This window comes from Mandrillus leucophaeus, unplaced genomic scaffold (assembly GCF_000951045.1).
Source record: "Mandrillus leucophaeus isolate KB7577 unplaced genomic scaffold, Mleu.le_1.0 Scaffold245, whole genome shotgun sequence".
In the NCBI taxonomy this organism is placed as follows: Eukaryota; Metazoa; Chordata; class Mammalia; order Primates; family Cercopithecidae; genus Mandrillus; species Mandrillus leucophaeus.
This window is the reverse complement of record NW_012102532.1, coordinates 1323871-1334563: the sequence shown is the minus strand read 5'-3', so window position 1 is coordinate 1334563 and position 10693 is coordinate 1323871. Positions and strand designations below refer to the sequence as shown.

Sequence of the window (10693 nt, the reverse complement as noted above, 5' to 3'; positions counted from 1 at the left end):
GATTTCAAAACCAAAACTAAATTAAAGTGGAAACTCAGATCTTTTGTTTATGCAAATAGTTCATTCCCTCCAACATTCCTCCGGGAATGGTCCCCCCTCCACTCCACAGAAAACCCTCCCCTCCCTGCTGTGCGTGACGCGGCCTCCCTCTGCACACAGTGCACGAAGACGCTGTCAGGAGAGCCCAGGATTCAACACGGGCCTTGAGAAATGTGAGTAAGGGTGATGGGCACCCAGGAGGGAGGGGGAAGCCAGGGGAGAAGCCAGGACATAGGAGGCAATTCAGGGAGACAGGGACACCCTTCTCTCTTCACACACTCTTCTCTCCTCAATCCCACTGTGCACACACATGGACACACACAACACACGCCCCGTCCCTCCTCCTAAGGACCAGAGGAGACCTTATACATAGAAGCCCATGCCATGGTCCTTTCTTCCCTCTGGGCTCATGGCAGGAAGCAGCGAGAGGAGGGGGCCCCCTGCCCAGGAGGGGATACTCTGCCTGTGTCCCACACTCCACAGATGGTCTCTCCCAGATGCTCTTACTGAACCTGTGGGAGCCCTTTCAGAGACCCACGGGTGGAAACCCTCACCCTCCATTAACTGGTCCCAAGCCAGTCCTATTCCTGGAAGGGGAGGGGAGGGATGGGGCCGGGCAGGGGAGGAGGCTGGAAAGGGAGTGTGAGGGGAGTGTGGTGGCCTCTGGACTGGACACTGCCCTGGGGAGTGACCCAATGCAGCAGCTGCAAAGGCCGCCCTCCCCACCCAGGCACCTCTGCTGAGAACATGTCGGTGAGGTCCAGAGTGGGCAGAGAGGAGGATGCCCAACGGTATGGCCATCTCATCCCCTGCCATGGCCACTGCCCACATGGCAAGAGTGCTGAACCCCTCCAACTCCAGACACTCTCTTTTGTTTTGGCAGGTGGCTCTTGTACCTCCTGGTGCCGGCCCTGTTCTGCAGGGCAGGAGGCTCCATTCCCATCCCTCAGAAGTTATTTGGGGAGGTGACTTCCCCTCTGTTCCCCAAGCCTTACCCCAACAGCTTTGAAACAACCACTGTGATCACAGTCCCCACAGGATACAGGGTGAAGCTCGTCTTCCAGCACTTTGACCTGGAGCCTTCTGAAGGCTGCTTCTATGATTATGTCAAGGTAGGGGCAGGATGGGCGGCAGAGGGGAGACAAAACGGGACCCTCTGGGATCTGGGATCTGTATGGCATGCACACCCCCAGACACAGCCCAGCCCCACAAGAGCTGATGGCCGACTGCATCTCTTAGAGCCAAGGGTTGCCCTGGATGGGGCACTCACTGGTGTAGAGACCCTTAGTGAGCACTGAGGGGAGAAGCACAGAGAAGGAAGGGGACAGGACCCACTCAGGAAATTCACTGTCCACTGAGTCAGGAAAACCTTCCCCATCTGCTGTCTAGCTGAGAGCCTTTGGGAAACCACTGTGCCTCAGCTTCCCTGTCTCCAAGGAGAAGACTGGCATGGCTGCCTGCCTCAACAGGAACACAGGGACAGGAGGAGGAGAAATGTGTGCTCTGGCAGCACGGGAATAGTCTTCAGCAAGGACAGTAGGCTCAGAACCCTCACCTCTGTGACAGCCTTCCCTGGCCCATCTTTCTCTATCCAGTAAAAATGAGATTCAGGGCTCAAGCAGAGCCTGCAAAGGTCCAATAACTACCATTCCCAGGAGACCCCCGGAGGTTATGCGTGAATTCCATGCAAATGGCACTTCTTCCCCACCCAGAAGACTTCTCGAGTGTGCAGTGTTGGGGGAGGGCATTTGGTGGCAGGGGCAAGGAGAGGTTGAAGAGCTGTGAGTAGGAAGGATGAGGGATGAGGCAATGCCTGCTGAGGCTGAGACTGGTGGGATTCAGGGCTCATGTTCACCCGAGGGCGTCAGGAGGCACTCCAGGTGTGAATGGTTTGATTAGGCTGAGGTGAAATCTGAAGACAAAAATAAAGCAGAGCTGTCCAAGCTCTGGGAATGAGGGGCGGGGAAAGGCTGGGTACAGACAACCAGGACCCCAGGGGAACAGGCCATAGGAGGTGGTGGGTTTGGAGAATGACCTGAAACCTGTCAGAGGAGCAGAAAACAGGGAAGGGGTGAGGTACCCAGTGCAGGACAACATGTAAGAGTGAGTCAGTGGGAGACTCGGGGAACAGTTGAAAGTCACATGGGGAAGTTTGCAGCAGCCGAGCCCAGCAGGTAGTGACCAGCGGAGCCAATGTGGTGCATGATTCACTCTGGGCGAGACCAGGAGGACCGTCACTGAGCCACCACGTGTGCCACTCCACAAGAAGTCTTCTTCCTACCCCCTATCCTTCTTCCACCAGATCTCTGCTGATAAGAAAAACCTGGGGAGGTTCTGTGGGCAACTGGGTTCTCCACTGGGCAACCCCCCAGGAAAGAAGGAATTTATGTCCCAAGGGAACAAGATGCTGCTGACTTTCCACACGGACTTCTCCAACGAGGAGAATGGGGCCATCATGTTCTACAAGGGCTTCCTGGCCTACTACCAAGCTGTGGGTGAGTAGCCCCCCAGGGATCCCTTTTCTCTAACCTCAGCCACATTGAATGGGGGCCAAGAAAGGGAATCTTGAATCCAAAGAAGCCAAAAGCCTGGCTTTCCTTGTTCCTCCCCTCAAGAGAACTTTCCCTAACGAGGCCTGTCAACTTGGGCTCTGTCCCCATGGAGCAGTCCCCAGAGAGCTTTGGAGAGGCCTGGAGGTCCAGGTGGCCTAAAGATGCCTTTGTCTTTAGGCCTCTGGTGAGTGACCTCCCTAAGGTCAGAGCCACTGCTCAGGTCTCCCAGCAGGAGCTTAACCCTCCTTCCTGAATGCCTTCCAGACCTTGATGAATGTGCTTCCCAGAGCGAATCAGGGGAGAAGGACCTCCAGCCCCAGTGCCAGCACCTGTGTCACAACTACGTTGGAGGCTACTTCTGTTCCTGCCGTCCAGGCTATGAGCTTCAGGAGGACAGGCATTCCTGCCAGGGTGAGCCAGAGTGGTGGAGCAGGGAGGCGGGGGTTCAGCCAGGGCTTGCTGGGCCAGCCAGAGCGCCCCCGTGATGCCCTGCGGCTCTGTTCTCACAGCTGAGTGCAGCAGCGAGCTGTACACGGAGGCATCGGGCTACATCTCCAGCCTGGAGTACCCCCGGTCCTATCCCCCTGACCTGCGCTGCAACTACAGCATCCGGGTGGAGCGGGGCCTCACCCTGCACCTCAAGTTCCTAGAGCCTTTTGAAATTGATGACCACCAGCAAGTACACTGCCCCTATGACCAGCTACAGGTACAGCCGTCCTACCCCTGAAAGACCCCTTCCTCCCCTTCCGTCTGCACTTGGCTCCTCTTGTCCCAACTTCCTCCTGGATCCCCTGGCCTGCTGGGGCAGGAATGGCCAACATCAACCACGGGCTGGGCAAGTTCCCATACAACTGGAATTGGGTCGTGGGGATCCCTTTCCACCTTCCCCTGAAAACACACATAAGGCAGGATTTCGTCACCACCACCACCCTGGCCACCAGGCTGCTACACAGTTGGCCCTGTGTAAAAATGTCCAAGCTGGAAAAAAAAAAAAACCAAAAAAAAAATCCTCCTCCCCTACCAGATCTATGCCAACGGGAAGAACATTGGCGAGTTCTGTGGGAAGCAAAGGCCCCCCAACCTTGACACCAGCAGCAATGCTGTGGATCTGCTGTTCTTCACAGATGAGTCGGGGGACAGCCGGGGCTGGAAGCTGCGCTACACCACCGAGAGTAAGGCTCCCTGGGGGTCTCCCTCAATGGCCAGCAATGGAGAAAAAGTGGGAAGAAGGAAGGGCAGGTGGCTCTCAAATAAATACGCCCTCTGGTCTCCCCAATAGTCATCAAGTGTCCCCAGCCCAAGACCCTAGACGAGTTCACCGTCATCCAGAACCTGCAGCCTCAGTACCAATTCCGTGACTACTTCATTGCTACCTGCAAGCTAGGCTACCAGCTCATAGAGGTAAGAGCCCAGGGCTGAGGGGAGAGAGCCGGCCCAGCATCCCAGGGGGAATTCAGATGGTGGGTTCACAGAGGATTTAGTCTCACCCCAGCTGGAGTCATAGGCATTTCAGCTGGAAGAGTCTCCTGGTCCACCAGCTCTCAAACTTGCTGCACACTTAAAACAGAGAGTTTAAATCCTAGAAGATTGCTTGAGCCCAATCATACAAGGCCCCTGTGAATAGCCACTGCACTCCAGCTTGAGCAATATAGCCGGACTCTGTCTCTAAAAAATAAAAATCAATCAATCAATAAATACTGAAGTCAAGAGCCCCCAGCAGAGACTCTCATTCCATTGATCTGGAGTAGAGCCTGAGCAACAAGACTATTTAAAGCTACCCAGGTGATTCTAACGTGCAGCCAAGTTTAAGAACTATTGCGCTCATCCAGTAATCAAGAAAGCTGAAGGAACTGGAAAGGCAGGGTGGAGATGTAGTGACTCATCAACATCACATAGTGATTTTCTACGGCAGGGACTAGGACCCCAATCTCCTGCCTCCTGCTCCAGGGCTCTTTTACACATGTGGGTGGTCTCACCCCGGGCCCACCGTCCTGTCCTCAGCTCTGCAGATTCAGCAAGGAATATGGTTTTATCCATGGATCAATCTCACAAAAGCTGGTAAACTAAAAATTATCTGTCTCTCTGGACAGAGACCCAAGACTGGACATCCCTTCGTTGCTCAATAGGTCCACACGGAAGACTTAATCAGAATCAAAGAAGAGACCTATGACATGTCCTTAAGTCATAGTTAATTCATTTAATGCACATTAATTAGTCAGGCACTGTCCTAGATGTGGGAGGTTCAGTAAAAAGAAACCCACAAAGTCACACAGCCTTTGTGGAGCTCACATTTGAATGTTGCATCAAGTCGAGTTCATTGTTCTTTACTCCAAGGTGCTTCCATCTCCATCAGGAGGATTGGGTGGGTGTCCTGGGTCCAGAAGACTGGAGACCAACAACCTCTTTGCCCATATTACAACCCTCCCTTGCCTGCACCACCCACTGCCCTTACTTTTGCATTTGTCATTCACATCATAGAATTTAAAGCAAGTCACACCGTTTCTCACATTACCTACATTTTACTCAGACGGTCTAGTTCGCATACACATTCTCTTGCAATCTTTCCCAGGGCTAACTCTATGGAATGATTTTTGCTCTTTTTGTTTTGGTTTTGAGAGACAGTCTTGCTCTGTCACCCAGACAGTGGCATGATCTCAGCTCACTGTAAACTCCGCCTCCCAATTTCAAGTGATTCTCTTGGATTCAAGCTATTCAAGTGCCTCAGCCACCTGAGTTGTTGGAATTACAGGCGTGTGCCACCATGCCCGGCTAATTTTTGTATTTTTAGTAGAGACAGGGTTTCTCCATGTTGCCCAGGCTTGTCTCGAACTCCTGGCCTCAAGTGATCCACCCATCTCGGCCCCCGGAAGTGCTGGGATTACAGGCGTGAGCCACTGCACCTGGCTGATTTTTGGTCTTAGTAAAACTCATTCATATTGTCCAGTAACTTTTCATTTCAAAGACTGCCATTTCCTAGTCTTGTCCCTGCTCAACAGCAACAGCACTTCACATACATCAACGTCTCCAGCACCTTTCAACGGGGTGAGGTGGCTCTAGGATTTCAGGGAAGGCCTCTGTCCTTAGGAAAACTGCAACCCAGGAGAGAGAAAGTGCTGCAGGCCTGGAGGCAGGGGACTCCAGCCAGAGAAACGTGGTTCTGCCCTGGAGCACAGGCTTTTGTTTTGATACAAAAAACACTCAAACATGGCTTGTGATGTTTTTAATTACAAATTGTGGGATTCAATTGGACCTCAGTGGGAACAGGCCACAGTCTAGAGAGAGGATGATCAGGTCTATCAATTAGTCCCGCTCTGACTTGCTGCAGGGTGGCTCAGTGCTCCTGTCTGCAATGGGCTGGGGAGAAGGAAGAAGGAGTCACATCCATGGGGGAGCTGAGAGATGTCTTTGTATTGCCTTCTACTCCTATGTGGGAAGGGCAGCAAGGGAACCTGCATTGCCTCTTGGCACTGATGACACCTCTGTCCTCTGCTCAACAGGGGAACCAGGTGCTGCACTCCTTCACAGCTGTCTGCCAGGATGATGGCACATGGCATCGTGCCATGCCCAGATGCAAGAGTAAGTCATAATTCAGGGATATGACCCTGGGGACTTCCTACCTCCAGCCTTGAGGACCTGGGCCAAGAAAGAAGGAGGCATCCAGAGTAAGCCTCTTTCCAACAGACCCTCACCCTGACTTGTCCTTTGATGCCTATGGCCCATCTCAGGAATCAGTGAGCCCTCATCTCAGCAGGATGGATGGGCTCTACCCAGAACTGAATTTCACGCCACCCAACTCCTGTCCATTGCAAGGGCCCTCTCCACTGACTATCTTTTCTAAGCTTCTCAGCCTGCTCTGCGGGTGGACAACTCACACTCCCCGCACTGAAGTTCCAGCACAGTCATTCTCAGCTCTCACCCTGCCCTGTGTTCTCTCCAAGTCAAGGACTGTGGGCAGCCCCGAAACCTGCCTAATGGCGCCTTCCGTTATACCACCACAATGGGGGTGAACACCTACAAGGCACGTATCCAGTACTACTGCCACGAGCCATATTACAAGATGCAGACCAGAGCTGGCAGCAAGGAGTCTGAGCAAGGTAGGAACCAATGCAAATGGAAATTTCCTCCCTTCCATCCCCTTGGGGTATCCTCTGAGATTTCTCCCAGTAGAATCCCTAGGGAATGCATATTAAGGTATCTGCCAGGACACTGGCTATAGGGGCCTAAATTATAGTGCTAACAGGAACCTTGTAAGTTTGAAGAAGGAGGCATCTGAGCTGATGCGAAGAAAAGATTCAAATCGCATAAACAGCTCACTGTCACCACATCGTCCCCACTACCACCATTGCCTCCACCATACTCCCACTGCTACCATCACTGCCATCGCCACTACTACTAGTAACAACACCAGCAACACTACCAGTAGCATCAATGCCAGCACAATCACCACCATCATCGCCATCACCACAATCGATACCATTATCATTACCAATGCCACCATCACCACTACCATTATCACCACCACCATTACCAACACCACTATCACCATGACCATTACCAACACCAACACCACCACCAATACCAACACCATCATCACCACCATCACCATTACCAACATCCTCATCACCACCAACACTAACACCACCATCACCACCATCATCATAATCAACACCATTGTCAACACTACGATGATCACCACCACCATTACAACACCACTATCACCACCACCACCATTGCCAACACCAACACTACCATCACCATTACCAACACCACTATCACCACCACACTAACACCACCACTATCATCACTATCACCATTACGAATACCACCATCACAACTACCATTATAACCACCACCATTACTAACACCATTACCAACACCACTATCAGCACCACCACCATTACCAACACCAACACCATCATTACCAACATCATCACCACGTTCACCACCACCACCATTACAACCATCACCATTACCAACACTATCATCACTACCACCAGTACCAACACCATCATCACCACCAAAACCACCATCACCACTGTCACCATTAACAATACCACCATTAACAACACCACTGTCACCACCAACACCAACACCACAATCACCACCACCATTACTAACATCAACACCACAATCACCACCACCATTACCAACATCAACACCACAGTCACCACCAACACCAACAACACCACCACAATCTTCATCACCATCATAAGCCCTACAGCTAACTCAGTGAAATTCCCCTTTCCATTCTCCCCTCTAAACCTGGTTGTGATTTTTGCACCTAGTTTTACTAAATGACTCTCACTCATTATTGGGTATTTTTCAAACTTTTTTTAAATATTAGAAATCACATGCATTATAGGTTTGAAACACAGAAAAAAGGAAAAAAATCTGGATTATAAATGGTATTCATTAAGAGCTGGGCTTTGGAGTCAGAAAACTTCTTGCACCTTGGTTCTGGCACTCAGAAGTTATGTGACCCTGTGCAAAATATTTAAGCTCAGCTTCCTCATCCACAGTGAGGGTAATAACACACACCTGCAAGTGTCACTGTAGTGGTTAAATGAGATCATGCAGATAAAGTGCTTAGCAACAAGCATGGCACATTTTCAGCAATCAGAAGACGTAGCTACAATTATCATCTATGATTCCACGACTAAGATGCAATCACTGATAAGATTTTGATATATTCCTTCTGGTTTTTATGTCTACTTTCACAAACAGGGATTACAGCAAACATATATTAATGGTTAAGCATTCCGATTTTTTTACTTGACATTAAAACAAAATATAGGTCTAGAGCCTCTGAACACTCGACATTTTTTCCTTCTAGAGTTGAGCCTTTGACCTTTGGCCCTTGCCATGTTGTTCCTCCCTACCCCTCTCCCTATCGAGCACACTCAGTACTTGCTGGCCTCTGCAACCTAGTTTTCTTACCCATCACCTCCCAACTTGATTCTTGCCTCCTCTGCCTTCAGGGCTGTACACCTGCACAGCACAGGGCATTTGGAAGAATGAACAAAAGGGAGAGAAGATTCCTCGGTGCTTGCCAGGTGAGTGGAAACCCTCTGGGGCAACCCTCAGGGCCTTTAGCAGCCTGCAGGGCCTCAAAAGCAGTGTGGCCCAGAAAAAGGAGACAGAGGAGAAGAGAGGGGAACATACCAGGAGAAAGAGAGAGAGGGGAAGAGTGCTGAATTCAATCCCGAAATGCCAGCATTTTCACTAAGCAGATGGGAAATCAGAGAATAAAAACAATGGGAGACATCCTAGGAAGAAATAAACAAGAACAAGGAGTAAGACGTGGTGGCTCACACCTGTAATCCCAGCACTTTGGGAGGCCAAGGTAGGCGGATCACCTGAGGTCAGGAGTTCGAGACCAGTCTGGCCAACAATGGTGAAACCCAGCCTCTACTAAAAATAGAAAAATTAGCCAAGCATGGTGGCACATGCCTATAGTCGCAGCTACTTGAGTGGCTGAGGCACAAGAATCACTCGAACCCAGGAGGCGGAGGTTGCAGGGAGCTGAAATCGCGCCACTGCACTCCAGCCTGGGCGACAAAGCAAGGAGTCTCAAAAAATAAAAGTAATAATTAAAAAAAAAAAAAAAAAAGAACAAGGAGAGGAGCCTGTCAATAGGCCAGTGACGGAGGTGTGGGGATGGGAGGAGAAAGAGAAAAGAGACAGAAGCCAAAAAGAGAGGGCAAATACGGAGCTGGCTGGCCACAGAGGGAAGAGGTATGGGACCTGGAGCTGACTTGCCCTTGTCTTCCCTCTCTCTCCCTCAGTGTGTGGGAAGCCCGTGAACCCCGTGGAACAGAGGCAGCGCATCATCGGAGGGCAAAAAGCCAAGATGGGCAACTTCCCCTGGCAGGTGTTCACCAACATCCATGGGCGAGGGGGTGGAGCCCTGCTGGGCGACCGCTGGATTCTTACGGCTGCCCACACCCTGTATCCCAAGGAACACGAGGCGCAAAGCAACGCCTCCTTGGATGTGTTCCTGGGCCACACAAATGTGGAAGAGCTCATGAAACTGGCCAATCACCCCATCCGCAGGGTCAGCATCCACCCGGACTACCGTCAGGATGAGTCCCACAATTTTGAGGGGGACATCGCCCTTCTGGAGCTGGAAAATAGTGTTACCCTGGGTCCCAACCTCCTCCCCATCTGCCTCCCTGACAACGAGACTTTCTATGACCTGGGCTTGATGGGCTATGTCAGTGGCTTTGGGGTCATGGAGGAGAAGATTGCTCACGACCTCAGGTTTGTCCGTCTGCCCGTAGCTAATCGAGAGGACTGTGAGACCTGGCTCCGGGGAAAGAATAGGATGGATGTGTTCTCTCAAAACATGTTCTGTGCTGGGCACCCGTCTCTAAAGCAGGATGCCTGCCAGGGGGATAGTGGGGGCGTTTTTGCAGTAAGGGACCCAAACACTGATCGCTGGATGGCAACGGGCATCGTGTCCTGGGGCATCGGGTGCAGCAGGGGCTATGGCTTCTACACCAAAGTGCTCAACTACGTGGATTGGATCAAGAAAGAGATGGAGGAAGAGGACTGAGCCCAGAATTCGCTAGGTCCAAATCCAGACAGCAGTGCGAGAAAAAAAAAAAAAAAAAAAAAAAACTGACCAGTTGTTGATAACCACTAAGAGTCTCTATTAAAATCACTGATGCAGAAAGACAGTGTGGAAATTCTCTTTCCTATAGTCCCATTGACGTACTTTACCTGAAACAACCCAAAGAGGCCCTTTCTTTCTTCCGAGGATTGCAGAGGATGTAGTTATCAATCTCTAGCTGTCACTTTCCTTTTCCACTTTTATACCATTGGGTCATTGAATATAACTTTTTCCAAATAAAATTTTATGAGAAATGCCAGCGTGCAAAACGAGTCAAAAGTTGTATTTATTTTATATAAAAATATTTTGTAGGCCGGGCACGGTGGCTCAAGCCTGTAATCCCAGCACTTTGGGAGGCTGAGACGGGCGGATCACGAGGTCAGGAGATCGAGACCATCCTGGCTAACATGGTGAAACCCCATCTCTACTAAAAATACAAAAAACTAGCCGGGCGAGGTGGCGGGCGCCTGTAGTCCCAGCTACTCGGGAG

General features: G+C 51.0%; 1 protein-coding gene across 4 annotated transcripts in view; it reads left to right on the top strand.

Moving 5' to 3' along the window:
• Nucleotides 1–10472, top strand: part of LOC105541822 (complement C1r subcomponent) — an 11669-nt gene extending 1197 nt beyond the window's left edge. Inside the window, exons 1-11 of one of the 4 annotated variants that reach the window (XM_011983052.1) lie at nt 1–212; nt 923–1151; nt 2342–2534; nt 2856–3002; nt 3101–3297; nt 3616–3763; nt 3871–3992; nt 6089–6167; nt 6530–6685; nt 8570–8644; nt 9377–10472. In XM_011983052.1, coding sequence (XP_011838442.1) covers nt 211–212; nt 923–1151; nt 2342–2534; nt 2856–3002; nt 3101–3297; nt 3616–3763; nt 3871–3992; nt 6089–6167; nt 6530–6685; nt 8570–8644; nt 9377–10146 — 2118 coding nt within the window. In that variant the 5' untranslated portion in view covers nt 1–210 and the 3' untranslated portion in view covers nt 10147–10472. Of the gene's footprint in view, nt 213–762; nt 831–922; nt 1152–2341; nt 2535–2855; nt 3003–3100; nt 3298–3615; nt 3764–3870; nt 3993–6088; nt 6168–6529; nt 6686–8569; nt 8645–9376 lie in introns of those variants that run through there. The other 3 variants (XM_011983054.1, XM_011983051.1, XM_011983053.1) reach the window with 3 other exon arrangements.
• Nucleotides 10473–10693: the final 221 nt, after the last annotated feature.